At 35.2% G+C, this 21,129-nt stretch overlaps 2 protein-coding genes across 3 annotated transcripts in view; both read left to right on the top strand.

Moving 5' to 3' along the window:
• gtf3c5 (general transcription factor IIIC, polypeptide 5) overlaps positions 1-21,129 on the top strand; it is a 678,526-nt gene that overhangs the window by 12,007 nt on the left and 645,390 nt on the right. The window contains exons 8-11 of one of the 2 annotated variants that reach the window (XM_688483.10): positions 1,001-1,083; positions 1,176-1,258; positions 3,342-3,484; positions 3,560-3,830. The exons of the other annotated variant lie outside the window; for it this stretch is intronic. Of the exons in view, the coding sequence (XP_693575.4) occupies positions 1,001-1,083; positions 1,176-1,258; positions 3,342-3,484; positions 3,560-3,714 (464 nt within the window). The 3' untranslated portion in view covers positions 3,715-3,830. Of the gene's footprint in view, positions 1-1,000; positions 1,084-1,175; positions 1,259-3,341; positions 3,485-3,559; positions 3,831-21,129 lie in introns of those variants that run through there. 2 annotated transcript variants of the gene reach the window in all.
• On the top strand, positions 5,746-14,715 carry cel.2 (carboxyl ester lipase, tandem duplicate 2). The gene is made up of 11 exons (NM_001025173.2): positions 5,746-5,840; positions 6,391-6,538; positions 6,628-6,747; positions 7,284-7,481; positions 8,972-9,102; positions 9,262-9,369; positions 9,446-9,560; positions 10,157-10,343; positions 11,421-11,624; positions 11,700-11,897; positions 14,373-14,715. The coding sequence occupies exons 1-11, from the start codon at positions 5,775-5,777 to the stop codon at positions 14,551-14,553; spliced, it is 1,656 nt and encodes a 551-aa protein (NP_001020344.2). The 5' UTR covers positions 5,746-5,774; the 3' UTR covers positions 14,554-14,715.

Genomic DNA, 21,129 nt, shown 5'->3' on the forward strand with positions numbered 1-21,129 from the left:
CAGGATAGCGCTCCTCATACTTGAGCCTCCACATCAAAGTTCCTGAAAGCAAAGAAGGTCAAGGTGCTCCAGGATTGGCCAACCCAGTCACCAGGCATGAACATTATTGAGCATGTCTGGGGTAAGATGAAGGAGGAGGCATTGAAGATGAATACAAAAGAATCTTGATGAACTCTGGGAGTCCTACAAGAATGCTTCCTTTGCCGTTCCAGATGACTTTATTAATAAGTGATTTGAGTCATTGCAGAGATGTATGGATGCAGTCCTCCAAGCTCATTGGAGTCATACACAATATTAATTCTTTTTCCACTGCACCATGACTTTATATTCTATACTTTACCTTATTTCTGTTCAGTGACAAGACTTTTGTCTAAGCAAAGTCAGACCTTACTGTCCTAATTAAATAGTTAAAAATCAAGGTATTATTATATTATATTTTGGTAAAATAAGTGTAATCTAGAGGCCTTTGCCTTTCATATAAGCCACTTCTGACACCAAATAATCAACTAAAAGTCAAGTTATTATTTGTTGTTCATAAAACTTAGACAGGCAAAAAGACATTTGTCAGGTAGTGTATACCATAAACTTTGCCAGGCATATTTATAACAATAATATTTTGATGACATAGGAATAACAAATTAAATAATCATTAAGTTGAATGTAAGCTGACATTTTAAAATCTTTATCTGTTAGCACTCTCCTTTAAACCACTGGGTTTTATTGTCAGCAGGATTTTTTAAACTTATTTAAAATGTGATTGATTTGGTATGATTACTTATTAATTTAAATTTTTTAGTAAGCACGTATAAAATACATTTTCTCCAGTTGTACATGGATATATGTCATGGTAAATAATGATTAAATATTTTTGAAATTGTTTAAAATCTTAATAAACGCTGCTTTAATTGAATATTCTCTTTAATGTATAGTCTAGTGGTGTATTAAACTGCTTTTTGTTTCTTTTAATGGTGGCGTATTGTTGTTTTGTACAATTCTATAGTTCCTCTACCTGCTAGTGTGACAGACATCCCCCAGGAAAGTACTTCATCTTCAGGACCTGTCACTGCAAAGTACATGCTTAAGGTATTTTCTGAAGTTTTATTTTTGCTTTAAGTGTTTGTTTTTCCTTGATCAGCTACTAATGTTTAAACTCGTTTTGTTTATACTCTCTAAAGGAATCCATCTACATCTTTCGGGAAGGAATGCTTCCTCCATACCGACAGATGTTCTACCAGTTGTGTGATCTGGATGTAGAAAAGCAAGTACTTTGGATTACTTTTTATTTTACAGTTTAAATAAACATAATAATAGCAATATATATATATATATATATATATATATATATATATATATATATATATATATATATATATATATATATATATATATATATATTAAATCACATACAGTTGAAGTCAGAATTATTAGCCCTCCTGATTTATTAGCTCCCCTGTATATTTTTCCTCATTTTCTGTTTAACGGAAAGCAGATTTTTTAAAGACTTTTCTAAAAATAGTAGTTTTAATTACTGATTTCTGAAAACAGTACATAATATTTTACTAAATATTTTTCAAGATACTAGTATTCAGCTTAAAGTACACCTTAAAGGCTTAACTAATGTTAATTAGGCAAGTTAGGGTAATGAGGCAAGTCATTGTATAACAGTGGTTTGCTCTGTAGTCAAAAAAAATATTGCTTAAGTGGGCTGATCATATTTACCTTAAAATGGTTTTAAAAAATAAAAACTGCTTTTATACTAGCTTAAATAAATTTAAAAAAAGATAATATTATATTAAATATCAATATATTAAATGAATAATAAAAAAGATAACAAAATATCAGAGCAAATACTGTGAAAAATTCCTTGCTCTGTTAATCATCATTTGGGAAATATTTCAAAACTATATTTTGTGTATGTATGCATCATTTACGTATGAAAGAATATTAAGCGAATAGTCTAAGCGAAAAACTTATCTGCAGCCAATGAAATTTCTGTATTTTACTATATTTGCATATGTGACACTATGGTACATGTATCTATTTTTCTGAAGGCCTTTTAACTCCATTGTCTTCCATAACTAAATTTAACAAAACATATTTGTGCATAACACACTAAACACATACCCAAATTTAGGAAAAAATACATAAAAATTAAGGTTTGCATTAGAATATTGGAAAGTTGCATGCATAATTTACTTGAATTACTATAGTAAGTAAAAGGAAAGGAATGTCCCGATCAGGTTTTTTTGCCATCGAGTCTGAGTCATTTGATTTTGAGTAACTGCCGATACCGAAACCCGATCGGATACTTCTATAATAAATAAAAGAAGAAAAACAAGATGATATTCCTTATTTTTTAAATCGTCTTATTTTAACATTCAACAACTCTGTCAACAAACGAAGCACTTCTGTGAAGTAGCTTGTACAATCAAGTAATAAATAACATCAATCCTACATTTTTGGATTTTAGTGCAACAGTAAATATATATATATATATATATATAAATATATTTATAGATATATATATTTATATATGGTCACACTTTTATTTGATGATCAGTTTGTTGAATTTAAGTCACATTTCATTTACATGCCAACTAATTCTCATTAGATTATAAGTAGACTGTTAGGTTGGGGTTAGTGTAAGTTGAAATGTACTTTTAAAGTTTCTTATAGTCAGTTAAGTCTGTTTAGCAGGTGTATCAACAGATATTAAGCAGACAGTCTACTAATACTCAAATGGACCATCTAAATAGTGTTACCTAAAAATCTAATATAAAAACAAAGAGCCCCTCAACTTAAAGTACCCGGCAGGCAATCCTAAGTTTACATCTCACAGTTTGCTATAGCAATGTTGTCGTCATCAACTTTATAGTACCTACAGACCGCAGACATACTCTCGCTTTCTGCTTCAAGCTGCTTCCATGTTCTACTTTTCCGCCATTTAACCAATAGTGTCTCTGCAATAAAGTGATGTCATGCCGCACACGTTGCCGTTTTTATGTCAAAAATGAGGTTAAACTTTGTGCTCTACATATAACTATAGATGTTAAAAAACAGTGAGAATGTAAAGTGGAAGTCAGAATTATTAGCCCCTTTTGATTTTTTTTTTCTTTTTTAAATATTCACCAAATGATGTTTAACAGATTTAGGACATTTTCACAGTATGTCTGATAATATTTTTTCTTCTGGAGAAAGTCTTATTTGTTTTATTTCGGCTAGAATCAAAGCAGTTTTAAATTTTTTAAACACCATTTTAAGGTCAAAATTATTAGCCCCTTTAGGCAATTTTTTCCTACACCTCCATAACTTAACAGCTCTTCTCTTGTCCTTGTGTTCAGAATACAGAATCTCATCCATAAGAATGATGGGAAAGAGGAAGTGTGTGATGAGAGAGATGGCTGGTGTGTTCCTCACACGGCCGATGAGCTCAGAAACATCATCTCAGGAATGATCCAACAATACGTCAAAGCCAACCGCCCTGGTAAAACACAAACAAAAACACAGTGCATTGCTGAATATTAAATGCAAAATAAAGCACAAGGCTTTGTCTTTGCAGGTCCATCCACACAGAAGCCTGTGAAAAGAAGAGCCAAAGATGTTGGCAGCGGAGAAGAGGATGATGAAGATGAAGATGACGATGATGATGAAGAGTACAAGCCCTCTGATGGGAGCGACAATGAAATGGAAACTGAGATTGCAGATTATATGTAGCGGCCCTTTAGTTTCATCTGTGGAACATATGCTTTATATATGTAAATGGTAGTGCAGTCAAATGATTAATCAAAATACATTAGTTCAAAATAAAATAAGTTCATATTTATAAAATATATTTGTGTATACTGTCTTTGTTTTTGTGTACATAAATATATGCAAGAATATTTTTGTTTGTCAGAATAACGCAGTTGATAGATTGTGGTGTGGTGTTAGTAACTGTACTATGAACCGGGGTTGGGCGGCCACTGCATTTGGATATTATACCAAGTTGGCAACCCGGGGGTTTTACAGACTGTACCAAAAAGCTGAGGACTGGGGGCGGGGTGAAATTGCAGGAGTTTTCCGGGAGAAATAACAAAACTGGAGGGTGGCGGGAGATGGGTCTGAAATATGGAAGACTCCTGGGAAAAACGGGAGTGTTAGCAGCTATGATTTATATATAATACAAGAGATATAATATATAAATATAATATATAATATACATATAAAGATATATATAAATGTGTAAATATTTATTTAGTATATACAGTTGAAGTCAGACATATTAGCCCCCGAATTATAAGCCACTCTGTTTATTTTTTTCCCATTTTCTGTTTAACAGAAAGAAGATTTTTTTCAACATATTTTTAAGCATAATAGTTTTAATAACTCATTTCTAATAACTGATTTATTTTATCTTTGTCATAATGATAGTAAATAATATTTGATTATATTCCAAGACACTTCTATACAGCTTAAAGGGACATTTAAAGGCTTAACTAAGTTAATTAGGTTAACTAGGCAGGTTAGGGTAATTAGGCAGGTTGTTGTATAACGATAGTTTGTTCCGTAGCCTATCAAAAATATATAGCTTAAAGAGGCTAATAATTTTGACCTTAAATTGATGTTTTAAAAAAACGAAAAACTGCTTTTATTCTAGCCGAAATAAAACAAAAGACTTTCTCCAGAAGAAATAATATTATCAGACATCCTGTGAAAATTTCCTTGCTCTGAAAAACACCATTTGGGAAGTTTTTTTTTTTATTTAAAAGGAGGCTAATAATTCTGATATAAATAAAAGGCTTTAAATCATAGTAACTAATGCAGTATAATTTGTAATATTTAATAATGACTGTATAACAGTAAAAACATAAACAATCCCATTTACAGTATAACAGCAGAGTTCATTGTGGAAAACACTAGTCGAGCTGCTCCTGCGTTTACCTCGATTTGTTCGCAGATATCTTACATTTTAAAAGTCTGATTCATTTACAACATTTTTATTGAATGATTAAATTTCGACTTGTAGCATAATTTGTAGTAATTTAACGAAAAAACAAAGAAACAAAAGGTTGCGTTAAATTAGAAATGTATTCGCCACAACCACCTCCCCATCATTCTTACTCTCTTTTCAGATGGGATGGTGGGCCAAATCATGGGCTAACTAGAGCATAAAGACTGCTCGAAACTTAAGACTGGGCTGAGAATTCATCTACAACACCCAGAGTGCACAGCCAAGACAATGCAGGAGTGAAGGACCCTATAAATGACCTTGAGTGGTCCAGCCAGAGCTCAGATTTAAACCTAATCATACATCACTGGATAATCCACCAATTATAATCTAAAGACAATTCCCATCCCAACTGACAGAGCGTCAGAGGATCTAAAAAATAAATGTCAGAAACCCCTCCAAAAGTTTGTCATGATACCACAATTAAAAGCCAAACATCCTTAAACCATGTTCTGAATACTCATAAAGAAATTTACCAAATCAATTAATATAGTCATCAGTTTGGCATATCATGAATTAATGATCAAGTACTTTGGATGACAAAATCTTTGTGGCATTACGCTGCAAGTTGGCACAAATTCTTTTCACCATTGACAAATATTCACAAATTTTTCCATGAGAGTTTTACTGAACTGCACACATGTTCTCCAGTTACTCCAGAGACTGTGTGTGTACTTTTGTAGTAAGATATGGCTTTGGCACACCTTGAAAGTGAGATATAATCTGACCTGTTTATAAAAGCGGACAGAAATCCTTTCAGTGTCACACTTGCAGTCACCATCTGCTGATGATGATGATGCTGGGAGTTTTCATCTCTGCCGCCCTGTTCCTAGGGACAGCACAAGGAGCTTCTGTAAGTCCTGATTATTTCAAGTATAAGTGACAATAATAATGTTTGTGCAATTGAAAACATTAAAGTAGAATAATATAGAACAACTGAATTAGTGAAAATTGTCAGTCACTTAAAAAAAATAATTCTCATGTCTGTAAAAAATATTACGTTTTTTTTAAGGAAAAACTACTAATGATCCACAACCAAAGCTGACAAAATATTGAGGTTACAAAAACAACTGTTCAATAGTTATTTTTGCATATATTATACTTAACACAGAGCAGACCTTTTCTTCCATATTAAGCATTTATTTTTTGCATTGAAGATATAAACTTGCAATTATAATTTGTAAAAACACATTTATAACTTAAAACTAAGATACAAACTCACAATTCTGTCAGAATTATGAAATCTTAAAGGGATTGTTCGATGTTATATTTAGTTCATAGGTATAATTTATACTTCTGGATATTTATTGGGAACCCCCAGACTACCTGGGGCTCTAAGCAGCAGCTTACCTCCCTTACTGGTATCCATCCCTGACAATTACTGTCCTGTAAATATGTTGCAGTTGGGAGCTGTGCTCACTGAAGGAGGGATGGTGCAGGGAAAGAGTCATAGTGTTGGTCTTCTCCGCTACATGGATGTCTTTAAGGGTATCCCCTTTGCCGCTCCACCTGGCAGACTGCAGAAGCCGGTTCCTCACCCTGGCTGGGAAGGTGTGTTATTTGGGGGGGGGGGGGGGGGGGGGGGGCTTAAAATAAGTGAATGTACTGATAGTGTGCTCTTGCTAACTTTACCTGCACAGGTGTCCTGAAAGCCACTGAATATAGTAAGAGGTGTATTCAGCTCAATCTCCTTCAAACGGATACCATGGGCAGTGAAGACTGTCTGTACCTGAACATATGGGTCCCTCAAGGCAAAACTGGTAAGGCAAAACTTTTATTAATTCACAAGACAAAGCAGAATTCAGAACTGCGTTATTAGCAACACCATAGTCAACTACAAAATGCCAATCTAATCGCATACAATGAAATTCAATAGGGTTCTATTGTTTCATGGGGACAGCAAAAGAAAACAGTCCAGGCGAGAAAAAATTCCTTGTTGTACATAAGGAATATAGCTCATGCAAATTCCCATCTTTAGACATTTTAAGTTTTATTTTTTTTTAAGAAAAACAAAAGGAAAACAAGCAAAGCATGTTACTAACATTTAAAATGACACTAAATGCATATTGCAAACACAACGGTGGAAGCATATAAATAAATAATTTAAACTATCCTGCACTTATAGATGTGTACAGCTCTGGTTTGTTTTAAACCAGCTCTTAGCCATTTATTTAAATCGAGTTATATCAGGTATAGCTTTAATTTAGGTTGGTAAAATGTTCCACAGTTTTATCATTCAAAACTTATCCAAAAGTATAAATTTACCCTATCTGGACTGACACCCTCTCCTCTGCAGTTTCCTACAACTTGCCTGTTATGGTGTTCATCTATGGAGGTGGCTTCCTGCTTGGCGGTGGTCAGGGAGCAAACTTCTTGGACAACTACCTGTATGATGGAGAGGAGATTGCAGATCGAGGTAATGTCATCGTGGTGACGTTCAACTACCGTGTCGGATCCATGGGATTCCTCAGCACTGGAGATGCTGATGCACCTGGTAAGAAGCTACATAAGAATTTTGATTTGGAGACATACAAAAATCTAAGCTCAGCCCCCTCTAAGAGAACATAATAATGAGGGGACAAATGGGACGGAAGGGAAATTAGTTTTTCTGTGATTTATTTTTTTCAATCCCCCTCAAAAATTTTGGGTTCGCTCACAAAACTCTCTTCAAAGACAAATTCGAATGTCTATTTGTTAGATCAGAAGAACAAAATAATGTAAACAAATGTAATGTTAAAGGGATAGTTCAGCCAAAAATAAAACTTCTCTCATAATTTCTTCACCCTTCACTTGTAATAAACCTGAACACAAAAGAAGGTTTTCTGAAGAAATAGCCATTGACTTTCATGGTGTTTTTGTTCCTACTTTGGATGTCAGTGGCTGCTTTTGTCCACATTTCTCAGAATATCTTGTTTTGTGTTTGACAGAAGAAAGAAACGTATAAAAGTTTAGACTATATTTCTCATTTTTGGGTTAACTGTCCTTTTATTACCCTGGTTTCCTAAAAACACACAAGTGAGAAACAAAGTCATTAATATACAGTTGAAGTCAGAATTATTAGCCCCCCTGAATTATTTGCCCCCGTTTATTTTTTTTTCCCCAATTTCTGTTTAACGGAGATATTTTTTTTCAACCCATTTCTAAACATAACAGTTTTATTAACTTACTTATAATAACTGATTTATTTTATCTTTGTCATGATGACAGTAAATAATATTTTACTAGATATTTTTCAAGACACTTCTATACAGCTTAAAGGGATATTCAAAGGCTTAACTAGGTTAATTAGGTTAACTAGGCAGGTTAGGGTACTTAGGCAAGTTATTGTATAATGATGGTTTGTTCTGTAGACTATCGAAAAAAATATAGCTTAAATAATTTTGTCCCTAAAATGGCTTTTAAAAATTTTTAAACTGCTTTTATTCTAGCCGAAATAAAACAAATAAGACTTTCTCCAAAGAAAAAATATTATCAGACATACTGTGAAAATTTCTTAGCTCTGTTAAACATTGTTTGGGAAATATAAAATTTTTTTTTAAATAAAATCAAAGGGGGGCTAATAATTTTGACTTCAACTGTATATACATTTCCCCCTGTCTCATTTTTCCCTACCACAGACCAAAAAATCCTGTCTTTCCAACTATGGAATAAATAAAGAGATCATTTGGATATTTCTCTAGGAAAACACGTTTTTGTGAACAAATGAAGTTAATGGAGGGCAATCTAAAAGTTGCTGAAGAAAACACCAAATCTTTTCAATGCAAGCAGATTTATTCTGTCTCATTTTGCTCCATCATCTACCATTTCTTTTAGGGATGCAACATTTTTTGCCAACAAATTTTTCCTATTTCTTCCAATGCACCTTGTTATTTCTGATATGATGTTCCTATAGTACGGATCAGTGGACCATTCTGTATATGCATGCATGATTGATTGACATGATTGGGTACTTAAATGATAACCTGAGCATGTCCTGGTTTACAGGTAACTATGGACTGTGGGATCAGCATGCTGCAATCTCCTGGGTTCACAGGAACATCAAAGCTTTCGGTGGAAATCCAGACAACATCACCATCTTTGGGGAGTCAGCAGGGTCTACCAGTGTCAACTTCCAGGTTCTGCATTAAAACAATTGTGTTTATTTTCTGTTTGCATGCTTATGTAATACATTTTATTGTTAGAGTTTTGCATAAACTCTGCTATTTGATATGCATACTTACTGAACCAAAATCCAAAAAAGCTTCTAAGATTTGTGTTCATTTCATCCTGTGCAGATTATTTCACCTAAAAACAAGGGCCTGATCCGCAGAGCCATCTCTCAGAGTGGCGTTGCTCTCTGTCCCTGGGCGATCAATAGAAATCCCCGAAAATTTGCTGAAGAGGTGAGCTTCACCTTCACCAATGTGCTTCATTAAGACCTAAACATCAAGTACAGTGCAGGCATTTGTATGCTTTTAGATCGCCAAGAAAGTAGGATGCCCCACTGATAGCGGGATGGTGGCCTGTCTGAGAAGGACAGATCCGAAGGCTGTAACTCTCGCTGGGAAAGTGAGGCTTGCTACATCTGCTACTGGTAAAAACATTCAGTGGCTACTTGTCTATTTTTAGACCTTTATATGATTTTTTTTGTACTTGTTCAAGCATAGTTACGATTCTGTAATTATTTTACTCTCATTTTTATTTAATTGCAGTCATTTCATTACATAAAGTCCGACATCATGACAGACTTTTTTTTTTCATTTTCAGATGCTTTACCTATTTAAATGGCTTTTTTAATATATACAAAATTCAAAAACTCGAAATTACTGACACCGGTGGCTATTAAATGAACTGCAGTCTGCAAATTATTGCCTGTGCTCATGTAGATGTACAGAGTCAATAATTTAATACCTTATATACTCACAATGAAGTCCTTTTACCTTCTTTTATTAGATGGTAATAATGAATTCATTAATGGATGAAAAATGACAAAATAAACAAGACAAATGACAGCGGTGAGAAGTTAGGAAAGTTTAAGATCGTACAGTCTAAGGATGAAAATTTGAATCAAATATTTTTATATTATTAATAATAATAATAATATATTCACTTTAATGTAACAGACATATTTATCATTAGTTTATAACACAGTAAACACAATGCAACATCAAAATATTCTATTTTTCTTAGAACCCATCGTGCACAATCTGTATCTGTCCCCCGTAATCGATGGCGATTTCATCCCTGATGAGCCTGACACTCTTTTCGGAAATGCTGCTGACATCGACTACATCGCTGGAGTCAATGACATGGATGGACACATCTTTGCCACCCTTGACATTCCCTCAATCAACAACGCTCTGGCGACCACAACTGAGTAAGTCTTCTCAAATCATTATGTGAACTATTTTTTTAACCAATATGGTCATTTTTTTTAAAAATAGTGTACAAGTTTTTTTTAAGTTTAGAAGTTTAAAGGCGATGATATTTTCTTTTGAAGAAGCATTTGATAAATAACATACAGTAAAAACAGTAATACTGTGAAATATTACTATAAATTAAAGTAGGTGTTTACTGTTTTAAAATATAACTTATTCCTGTCTTAGCAAAGCCGCATTTTCAGGAGTCCCTGATTTATCAGAAATCATTTTAATATGCTGATTTAGTGCTCGGGAAAGTTTTTTTTAATATCAAGTTTGTGGAAACCTTGATTTTCATGATTGTTTGATCATAGAAAGTTCAAAAGAACTAACTTTTATTGAGATCCATATTTATTTGTAATATTTTAAATGCCTCAAAAAAGAATCTTCTTGATTCCAAAAGTTTGAACAGTAGTGTACAGTGGGGGAAATAAGTATTCAACATGTCACCATTTTTCTCAAAAAACATATTTCTAAAGGTGTGTTTGACTAGAAATTTTTACTAGAGGTTGATAACAACCAAAGAAATTCATTTATGCAAAGAAAACTATATTAATTCATTTACAAATTAAGTTATACAGTGTAAAAAAAATGTAATAATGAAATGACACAGAAAAATTGTATTGAATACATAAAGAAAGGCAGTGAAAGCCCAGACAGCAGCTGAAATCTCTCAATAGTTGTTTAAACACTCTGCCCTCCTTGTGTCATTTTATTGTCATTACACATAACATTTTTTTTAATATATTTTTATTTTCGTATTGTTTGGGTTTTTACCAAAAATCCAATTCAATCCCATGTCAACCTTTAGAATATTTTTCCCAGAAAAAAAACATGACGTGAGCAATACTTTTTTTCCACTGTATGACAAACCTTCCATTCTTAAAAAAAAACAGTGATGTACGGTAAAAAATTGGACATTTAACAAAGAGATAAGCTGATACCTCCATAACTGAAAACATCAGTACATAGCCTACTTAACAATATGCACTGAAAACAGGATTTTTAAAAACTGTGTTATGGATTCTTAACAGAGAGGAGGTCCAGGCTCTCGCTACTGCCCTCTCCAAAGACAGAGGCCAGGATGCTGGAATTGCAACTTTTCAGGAGTACACAGTTAATTGGGGAAGTAAACCTAATAAAGAGGATATTAAGAAGACAGTTGTGGAAATGGAGACAGACTACATCTTCCTGGTGCCAACTCAAACAGCCCTGTACCTCCATAGTGACAATGCCAAGTACGCTGACTTTTTTATTTACTGACATCTAACTGAATAGTAAAAACTTTAATACAAGCATTTTTTTTCTATTAGATCTGCCCGAACCTACTCGTACCTGTTCAGTGAGAGTTCTCGTATTCCTATCTTCCCTCTGTGGATGGGCGCTGATCACGCTGACGAACTTCAGTATGTGTTTGGAAAGCCTTTCACCACCCCTTTGGGCTATTTTCCTCGTCATCGGGACGTCTCCAAATACATGATTGCCTACTGGACCAATTTTGCTCAAACTGGGTAAGTAAACATTAAAAAACCTTTAAAAAAATATGAAAGCATCTCATTTTGATGTCAACATAAAAATGTGCAGAAGTGATGTTATATGCATATATGCTGTACTTTTGCTAGTCTGTACATTAGTACACTTGAAGGAAGGAATGAAAACGGAGTGCACTGGAAGGGATACTGTTTTGTTTGTGCTTTCCTGGTTGATGAATTCTTTAGACGGATTCGATTTTCTTGGTCAGATGCAGTGATAGTTATTTAACACATAAGAGAGCTGTGTATTAGTGAAAGCCAAGCGTTTTTGATTTCTGTGATGTATCTAAATGTTACTTTATATAAAATACATTTTATTTTGAAACTTACATCGATACGATTCTGCTGCGGACACCATCTTGTGGTCAGACACACAAAATTATTAGGCACACAAACTGTAAAGCAGCATATCCACTACAAATGACAAGAGACAGACAAGAAGTCATTCTTTTCCATTGGAGAGTAGTCCAGGAGCTGCGTGGCTTTCTTTTTTGAACTTCTGCAACTAGAACATATGCGACCGACTGACCGCCGTGTCCGAATCTCATATGTATAACCCCACCGGTCCTACGCCACCCATCCCGCTCCGAGCTGGTATCAAACCGGCGACCTTCCGCATGGGAGTCGGTTGCTCTAACAAGGAGGCTAAAGACCATGGCCTCTAGCGTCTGTCGCCAGAGCACCTTTAGAGGTCAGAGGAGTGAGGTTTACCTGCACAGCACACACTAGCTGGCCTCCGTTACACTCACCCCCCTAAACCTCACTCCCATCCGGGTCACGGCACCAATATAACCCCGCCGGTCCTACGCCACCCATCCCGCTCCGAGCTGGTATTAAACCGGCGACCTTCTGCATGGGAGTCGGTTGCTCTAACAAGGAGGCTAAAGACCATGGCCTCTAGCGTCGCCAGAGCACCTTTAAAGGTCAGAGGAGTAAGGTTTACCTGCACAGCACACACTAGCTGGCCTCCGTTACATATGCAGTTGAAAGGGGGCTTTAGTTGCACACTTGTTATTGTGGTATTGATTGAGTGCACCTCCGAATGTCCACTATAGTTCAGGACTCCACTACAAATCAAAAAGTGCACTAAGGGTGTAGGGGACGACTTCAGAAACAGCCATAGAACATTTTAAACACAAGTGTCTACCTTTGAGAAAATAAAGGTCTAAATATTGCTGAAATAATATTCCATTGCCATTCAGTCTACTATAAACTTATTGGCCACTTTATTAGGTACACCTTATAAGTACAGGGATGGACCCCCACTTGCCTTCAGAACTCTTTGTGGCATAAATTCAACAAGATACTGGAAAAGTTACTCAGAGATTTTGGTTCTTATTGACATAATATCAGTTGCTGCAGATTTGTTGCCATTAGAGTACAGCTAACCCTTTACATTTGACTATTTGAGTGCAGCTAAATCATGATTCGCACTTTATGACATGGCGTGTTATTCTGCTGTAATTAGCCACTGTGGGTACACTGTGGTCATAAATGGATGGACATTGTTAGCAACAATACTGAGGAGGGCTGTGACGTTGACACAATGCTCAATTGGTACTTATAGGCCCAAAGTATGTCAAGAAAATATTCCAGTTTCCTGTTCTTAGCTGACAGGAGGGGCACCTGGTGTGGTCTTCTGTTGCTGTGGCCCATCCACCTCAAAGTTCAACACATTGTGCCTTCAGAGATGCTCTTCTGCATAACAAGTTGTTATTTGAGTTACTGTTGTCTTTCTATCAGCTTGAACCAGTCTGGCCATTCTCCACTGACCTCTGGCATCAACAAGGCATTTGCGCACACAAAACAGCCGCTCACTGGATATTTTCTTTTTTTCTGACCATTCTATGTAAACCCTAGAGAAGGTTGTGCCCGTCTGGCACCAACAAGCATGACACCTTCACGGTCACCTTTCCTCCCCCATTCTGATACTCGGTTTGAACTGCAGCAGATTGTCTTGACCATGTATACATACCAAAATGCACTGAATTGCTGCCATGTGATTGGCTGATTAGAGATTTGGGTTAACGAGCAGTTGGACAGGTGTACCTAATAAAGTGGCCGGCGAGTGTATATTTCTGAACAAATGAAACATATTATTCTGGCCTCTACTTATTAAAAATATGCATGGAAAAAGTGAATTGCATTATATTTTATTTTATTAAAAACTAAGTCCTGTCTGAATCTCTGCTGTTCCTTTAAATCAGGGGTAACCAACCCTGTTCCTGGAGATCGGCCTTCCTGCAGATTTCAGTTGCAACCCATTTTAAATACACCTGGCTGTAATTATCAAGTGCTGTTCAGGTCCTAACTAATTGGTTCAGGTGTGTTTGATCAGGGTTGGAGCTTAAATTTGCAGGAAGATCGATCTTCAGGAACAGGGTTGAGCACCACTGCTTTAATTAATATCAAAACATAATTCTTACTTGACTCTTTCGTTCGTCCGCTTCACAGGAATCCTAACACAGGTGAGTCCAAGGTTCCCGTAACCTGGCCTGAGTTCTCCAACCCTGGCCATCAGTATCTGGACATCAACAACAAGATAAACACGAACAGTGTGAAGAAGATGTTGAGAACTCGCTTGGTTTACTACTGGACCACCGTCTTTGCCAGTTACCCTACTGTCAGGAACTGAGCACTGACAGTCCAACTGTAAAATCCGAATTAATCAGCTAATATAGTGTGAAGATTCATGCAATAAAATAAATGATGATCAAAACAAGTATTATTTTCTGTGTATGTTATTAGTGATCCCGGTGACCATTAAAATAATTTGAATTTCTATCCTTGTCTGCAACTCTTTGCTTATGTTTACACAATTGAGTGTAGTTTATTCAGTGATGTAATACATCCACAAGGACATTGTTTGTGTTCTAAACAAAAAAAAAAAGATTTGGGAACACTTTACAGTAATATAATGATAACAAACATACAAACGTATGTATGTTTCCTTCCATTCCACACTGCAGAGAGCAGTATTTAGATGAATATGCAAATATCTGCTGGGTGCTTTCCTCTTAATATGAAATGAAAAGGCCTCTAGATTATGCTTATTTTACCAATATATAATATAATAATGCCTTGATTTTTAATTATTTAATTAGGACAGTAAGGTCTGACTTTGCTTAGACAAAAATCTTGTCACTGAACAGAAATAATGTACAGTATAGAGTATAAAGTCATGCTGCAGTGTAAAAGAATGCATATTGTGTATGACTCCCATGAGCTTGGAGGACTGCATCCATACATCTCTGCATTGACTCAAATCACTTATTAATAAAGTCATCTGGAATAGCAAAGAAAGTGTTCTTGCAGGACTCCCAGAGATCATCAAGATACTTTGAATTAAACTTTATTGCCTCATCCTCCATCTTACCCCAGGCATGCTCAATAATGTTCATGTCTGGTGACTGGGCTGGCCAATGCTGGAGCACCTTGACCTTTTTTGCTTTCAGGAACTTTGATGAGGAGGCTGAAGTATGAAAAGGAGCACTATCCTGCTAAAGAATTTGCCCTCTCCTGTGGTTTGTAATGTAATGGGCAGCACAAATTTCTTGATACCTCAGGCTGTTGATGTTGCCATCCACTCTGCAGATCTCTCGCATGCCCCCACAGTGAATGCAACCTCAAACCATGATTTTGCTTTCACCAAACTTGACTGATTTCTGTGAGAATCTTGGGTCCTTGCGGGTTCCAATAGGTCTTTTGCAGTATTTGTGATGATTGAGATGCAGCTCAATAGATGATTCATGTGAGAAATATACCTTCTGCCACTTTTCCCAAATGATTAACTAGAATTATTATTTGTTGCACTTACAACTGGGATCGATGACAAGACTTTTGTCAGGGAGTGTACTATTATGATGCATTTAATATTGCATTGAATTATTTAGATGCTTTGCATTATTTAAAAAATGATTTGATTAAACAGTTTTATGAAAAAGGATATTTTTCATCATAGGTGCCCTTTAAACAGTTGAATTTCAACATTTTTCTCTTAAATCCATTAAGCCAATGCTCTTTTAGATTAGCCTAGCATATGTCTCTGAATGGGATTAGAACATTAGCATATAAACCAGGGGTGGCCAACCCTGTTCCTGGAGAGCCACCTTCCTGCAGATTTCAGTTGCAACCCATATCAAACACACCTGATCCAATTAATTAGGACCTGAACACCACGTGATAATTATATGCAGGTGTGTTTGATATGGGTTGCAACTGAAATCTGCAAGAAGGTGGCTCTCCAGGAACAGGGTTGGCCACCCCTGATATACACTATACTCTCATTCTGGCAAAAATAATCAAGGAACTTTGCTGTCATATATCATGGCTGTAGCAGGTACAATGATATTACATAGCACAAATAGATTAGCCGAACAGCTGAATAGATGTAAAGGAGGTAAAACTCAAGGGAAGTTAAAAAATCAGCTTATTTTCCAAAAAAGTGGAGTGTTCCTTTAAATTTCCAAAACTGTCTTTTCGAAGCCGACATAAAGGTTTGTTTTCAAACTACTCTAGTTTGTTGTTCTTGTTCTGTGACCTCAGTTTCTTTTTCCTGCTGTTCCTGCTGTTAATCAATAGCTTGTTTAAGTGATAACATCTTGTGGACAAACCATACTGTTAGTCCAGCATGCAGTAGATGCTCAATTTCACCAGCCACAACTGCCCACATGTTTTGGTTCTGCCCAAATCTAGGGAGGTTTTGGAAAGATATTTTTCAATCATTTAGTGATATGTATGGTTTTCCTATTGAACCTGAACCCCTGTTGGCAATTTTTGGAACCAGTCCAGAAAATATTGTGCTTAAAGAAGAAATATGTAGAGTAATTGCTTTTACCACGCTACTGGCAAGGCGTTTAATTCTTCTGTATTGGAAAAAAACTGAGGCCCCAACACATAGTAGATGGATTAAAGACGTTATGTATTTTATTCAGCTTGAAAAAATCAAATTTACTCTGAGAGGTTCAAAAAATACTTTTTTAAAAACCTGGTCTCCCTTTCTTACATACGTTGACCATTTACAATTTTTGGAGCAGGAGGATATATATATATATATTTTTTTTTTTTTTTGTTCCATATTTTCTTATTCCTCTTTCATGTCACTGTAACCTTGTAATGCCTTTCACAATGGCAGTGCTTGTAATAAAGGTATACAGAACCTTTCTTTTATTACACACTGAACTGTTTACTTTTTATGTGTATCGTATATCTTGAGGGCTTTATGTTTGCAGACTGTTAGCTATGTATATCTTCTGTTAAAGCCACAAAAGGGAAAGTAGTGTTGGGGATATTTGTTTATATATTTTGTTTTGTTGTTGTTGATTGTTTGTCTTTTTTTTGTGTGAAAATGTAAAAATAAAAATCCTTATAAATAAAGTATTAAAAAAAAAAAAAAAAAAAAAAAGTGCTAAAGCATGCTGTATGTGTTTACATTGTGGCTTTGTCTGAAAGCTAAAAATTGTTCTCAATTGCTTGTTCCACACACCGGTTCAGATACAGTAGTTCATTTCTGAGGAAAGCATAGATGTATCCCTTCTTGATCTATGATACATCACAATGTGGAATTTGATTAGGTGGGAGTTTTGCTAAAAAAAATAATAATAAATATGGCTCATAAAAATGTAGAAAATTTGAGATATTATTGGATATTGAGAAATTAATATGGCAGCAATTAACTATTAATTCAATTATCATTACCAAAGCTCTCTCTGTTTTGTTTTCAATCGTTAAACCCTTATGTTAACTCAGAAGGGTCTAAAATCTAATTTGTGAGGTGCCCTAATGTGCAGCTTATGATTGCGTTTGTGTATAAAAAGATGAGTCTGCATATAAATGATGTACAGAGCGTGACTATAGCCATGAGTCTTTAAACAAAACAGTGTTAAAGCGCCAGTTTTTAATGTATTTCATATAATGTACAGGTTGACCACCTTGAGGTGGAAATATTTACATATTACATTTGCACTACAAGCTACTATATATTTACACAATCACCCTTCATGAATAAACAATATACAATGTTTTATGCATGACATGATTTTACATAGTACGATGCGATACTGGATTAACATCTACGTTGATCTTGGAACATTTTTGTTCAAAAATGTAATCCATACCTTTCCTCTACCCGTAAACCCAACCATAACTGTAAATTATTCCCAAATATATCTTATAATTCTGATTGGCTGATTGGATCAAGATGCTATATCAGCAACATGTCCTACTTGGTGAAATCAGGATAGCGTATTTTGGTTTGGGTATTTAAATACCAACATACAATCACATAGTATATTCAAATATAATATCAAATGCAAAAATTTAATTGTTTTTGTGCTTTTTTTATGGGTTCATACTGTTGCCACATAATTGTGTACGTATTGGGTTTCATGTCAAACACATCTTCCAAAGTATTCAAAGTATACTTATGGATTCAGGATTATGTTTTGTTTTATAGTTAAGTTACTATATAGGTATAGTAATTAACAGTCTAATTTAAAATCTTCACAGTCCTTATTGTTTTTCAGCTTGACCCTATTACTTATAGCACATCCCTGCAGTGTGTGTGAGCAAAATTAAGTTTTAATAAATGAAAAGTCATTTCATTTATTCATTCATTCTCTCATTCATGCATCAACTACAAGACTCATCCCACTCCTCCATACCTTTACCGCTCTTCTCTTTTCCTTCTTTTTAGAATACAGAATCTCATGCACAAGAATGATGGGAAATATGAAGCGTGTGATGAGAGAGATGGCTGGTGTGTTTCTCAGAAACATCAATTCAAAAATTATCCAACAATACATCCAAGTCATGAGCAAATACTTCGATACGCACCTTGACATACTGTACTGTTCAACAGCTATATCGAAATAAAGACAGATAAGTGCTGCATACTTATGTAATACAGCACAGGTGTACATGTATACACACTATCGCACTGCCATTCAAAATGTTGGAGTCAGTACTTTTTCTTTTTTTAAAGATATTTATATTTTTGTTCATCACAAATTTGAGCAAAAATTACAGTGAATATATTTATAATGTTTTTATTAATTGTTTTATTCCTTTTTTATTTGATTGTTTATAGAAAATAATTTAAAAATGAAAACAAAGTTTAGACATAAGTATTCATGTTGATCAGTTTAACCATTTTCAGCACTGAAAATTTTAATAGACATTTCCTGAGCAAATCAGTTAAAATGATTTCTGTCTGAAAAATATGACTGAGGGTCGAGGCAGTAGGTAGTGCTGTCGCCTCACAGCAAGAAGGTCGCTGGGTCGCTGGTTCGATCCTCGGCTCAGTTGGTGTTTCTGTGTGGAGTTTGCATGTTCTCCCTGCCTTTGCGTGGGTTTCCTCCGGGTGCTCCGGTTTCCCCCACAGTCCAAAGACATGTGGTACAGGTGAATTGGGTAGGCTAAATTGGCCACAATGTGTGTGTGTGTGTGTGTGTGTGTGTGTGTGTGTGTGTGTATATGTTTCCCAGAAATGGGTTGCAGCTGGAAGGGCATCTGCTGCATAAAAAAACTTGCTGGATAAGTTGGCAGTTCATTCCGCTGTGGTGACCCCGGATTAATAAAGGGACTAAGCCGACAAGAAAATGAATGAATGAATGAAATATGACTGGAGACTGAAGCTTGAGCAATGATGCTGAAAGTTTAATTTTGTATCAAAGAAATAAATACATTTCGAAATATATTACAATGTAAAACAGTTATTTTGCATCATATTTTTAAACTATTAGTTTTTTAACTGCATTTTTGATCAAATATAAAAAATATCAAAAATAAATTAATAATTTTATTAATTAAGGAATCTGAGTAACAGGAAAGGTATTTATGAGGCAAAAAATGTTTATGAACTTTTTTTAAATTATAGAAAAATCTAAAAAACTAAACATAATTGTTAGTTTAAACAAAAGTATTAATATTAATCAGTCAAACCCTTTTCAGCACTGAAAACTAACAGATGTTCCTTTAGCAGCAAATCAGTGAGATTTATTTCAGTTTGAAAAAATAATATGACTCTGAACACTAAAGCAATTATGCTGAAAATTCATATTTGCAAATAAATTACATTTTAAAACCCCGAGTTGGGGTTTGGGACAGTATGGAAAACGCAAATAAAAAAAGAAAGTAGGGATTTCCAAATTGACTTTGACATGTATTTCATTGCAGACAACATGAACACAAAATATTTCATGTTTTGTCTGGTCAAAATAATTTCATTTGTAAATATACATCCTTTCCTGACTTTTAGACCTGCAACACATTTAAAAAAAAGTCAGGACATGAGCAATGTAGGGCTAGTAATCAGGTAAATAGTTTAAATAATGAAACAGGTGATGTCATCAGGTGATTGTAATTATAATTTGCTACAAAAGCAACATCCAAGAATAGGTCTAGTCCTTTAGTAGTAAAGATAGGTCAAGGATCGCCAGTTTGCCAACAAAAAAAGTATTATATTTTTAAGATTTGTGCAATTATATGTTTAAAAACAATGGTCCTCCAGGAAAGATAGGACCACATTTGGATTTTTCACCTTCAACAGTGCATAACATAAAAGATTTAAGGAATCTGAAAGAATTTCAGTGAGTGAAGGACATGGGGGCAAGCTCAACAACAGTGTTCTCGCATCCCTCAGGCAGCACGGCATCAAGAATCGCCATTCAAATATAAGCAGTATCACCACAAGTACCACAACAAGTTAAACCACAAATGCCAGTGAAAACTGTACTGTGCCAAAAGGTAGCCTTTTGTTAACAGTGTCCAGAAGCGCCGTCGACATCTATGGGCTCAGAGCAATCCAGGATGGACCATCACACACTGGAAACATGTCCTGTGGTCAGATAAATCCGTATTTCAGGTATTTTTGGGAGAAATGGATGCAGTGGGCTCTTGACTAAAGAAGAAAAGGATAATCCAGACTGTTACAAGCAACAAGTCCAAAAGCCAGGGGCTGTCAGGGTATGGGGTTGTGTCAGTGCCCTTGCACCTCTGTGGTGGCAACATTAATACTAAAAAGTACATAAACATGTTGGAGCACAATATGCTGCCTTATTTTCCATGGACACCCATGCATATTTCAACAAAACAATGCAAAAACACATTCTGCACACATCACAAAGTCCTGGCTGCGGAGGAAGAGATACCGGTAACTGAATGGCCTGTCTGTGAATGGCCTGAATGTGTTGCACATTTTGAAATGCAAAAT

Source organism: Danio rerio, chromosome 21 (assembly GCF_049306965.1).
Source record: "Danio rerio strain Tuebingen ecotype United States chromosome 21, GRCz12tu, whole genome shotgun sequence".
NCBI classification, from domain to species: domain Eukaryota; kingdom Metazoa; phylum Chordata; class Actinopteri; order Cypriniformes; family Danionidae; genus Danio; species Danio rerio.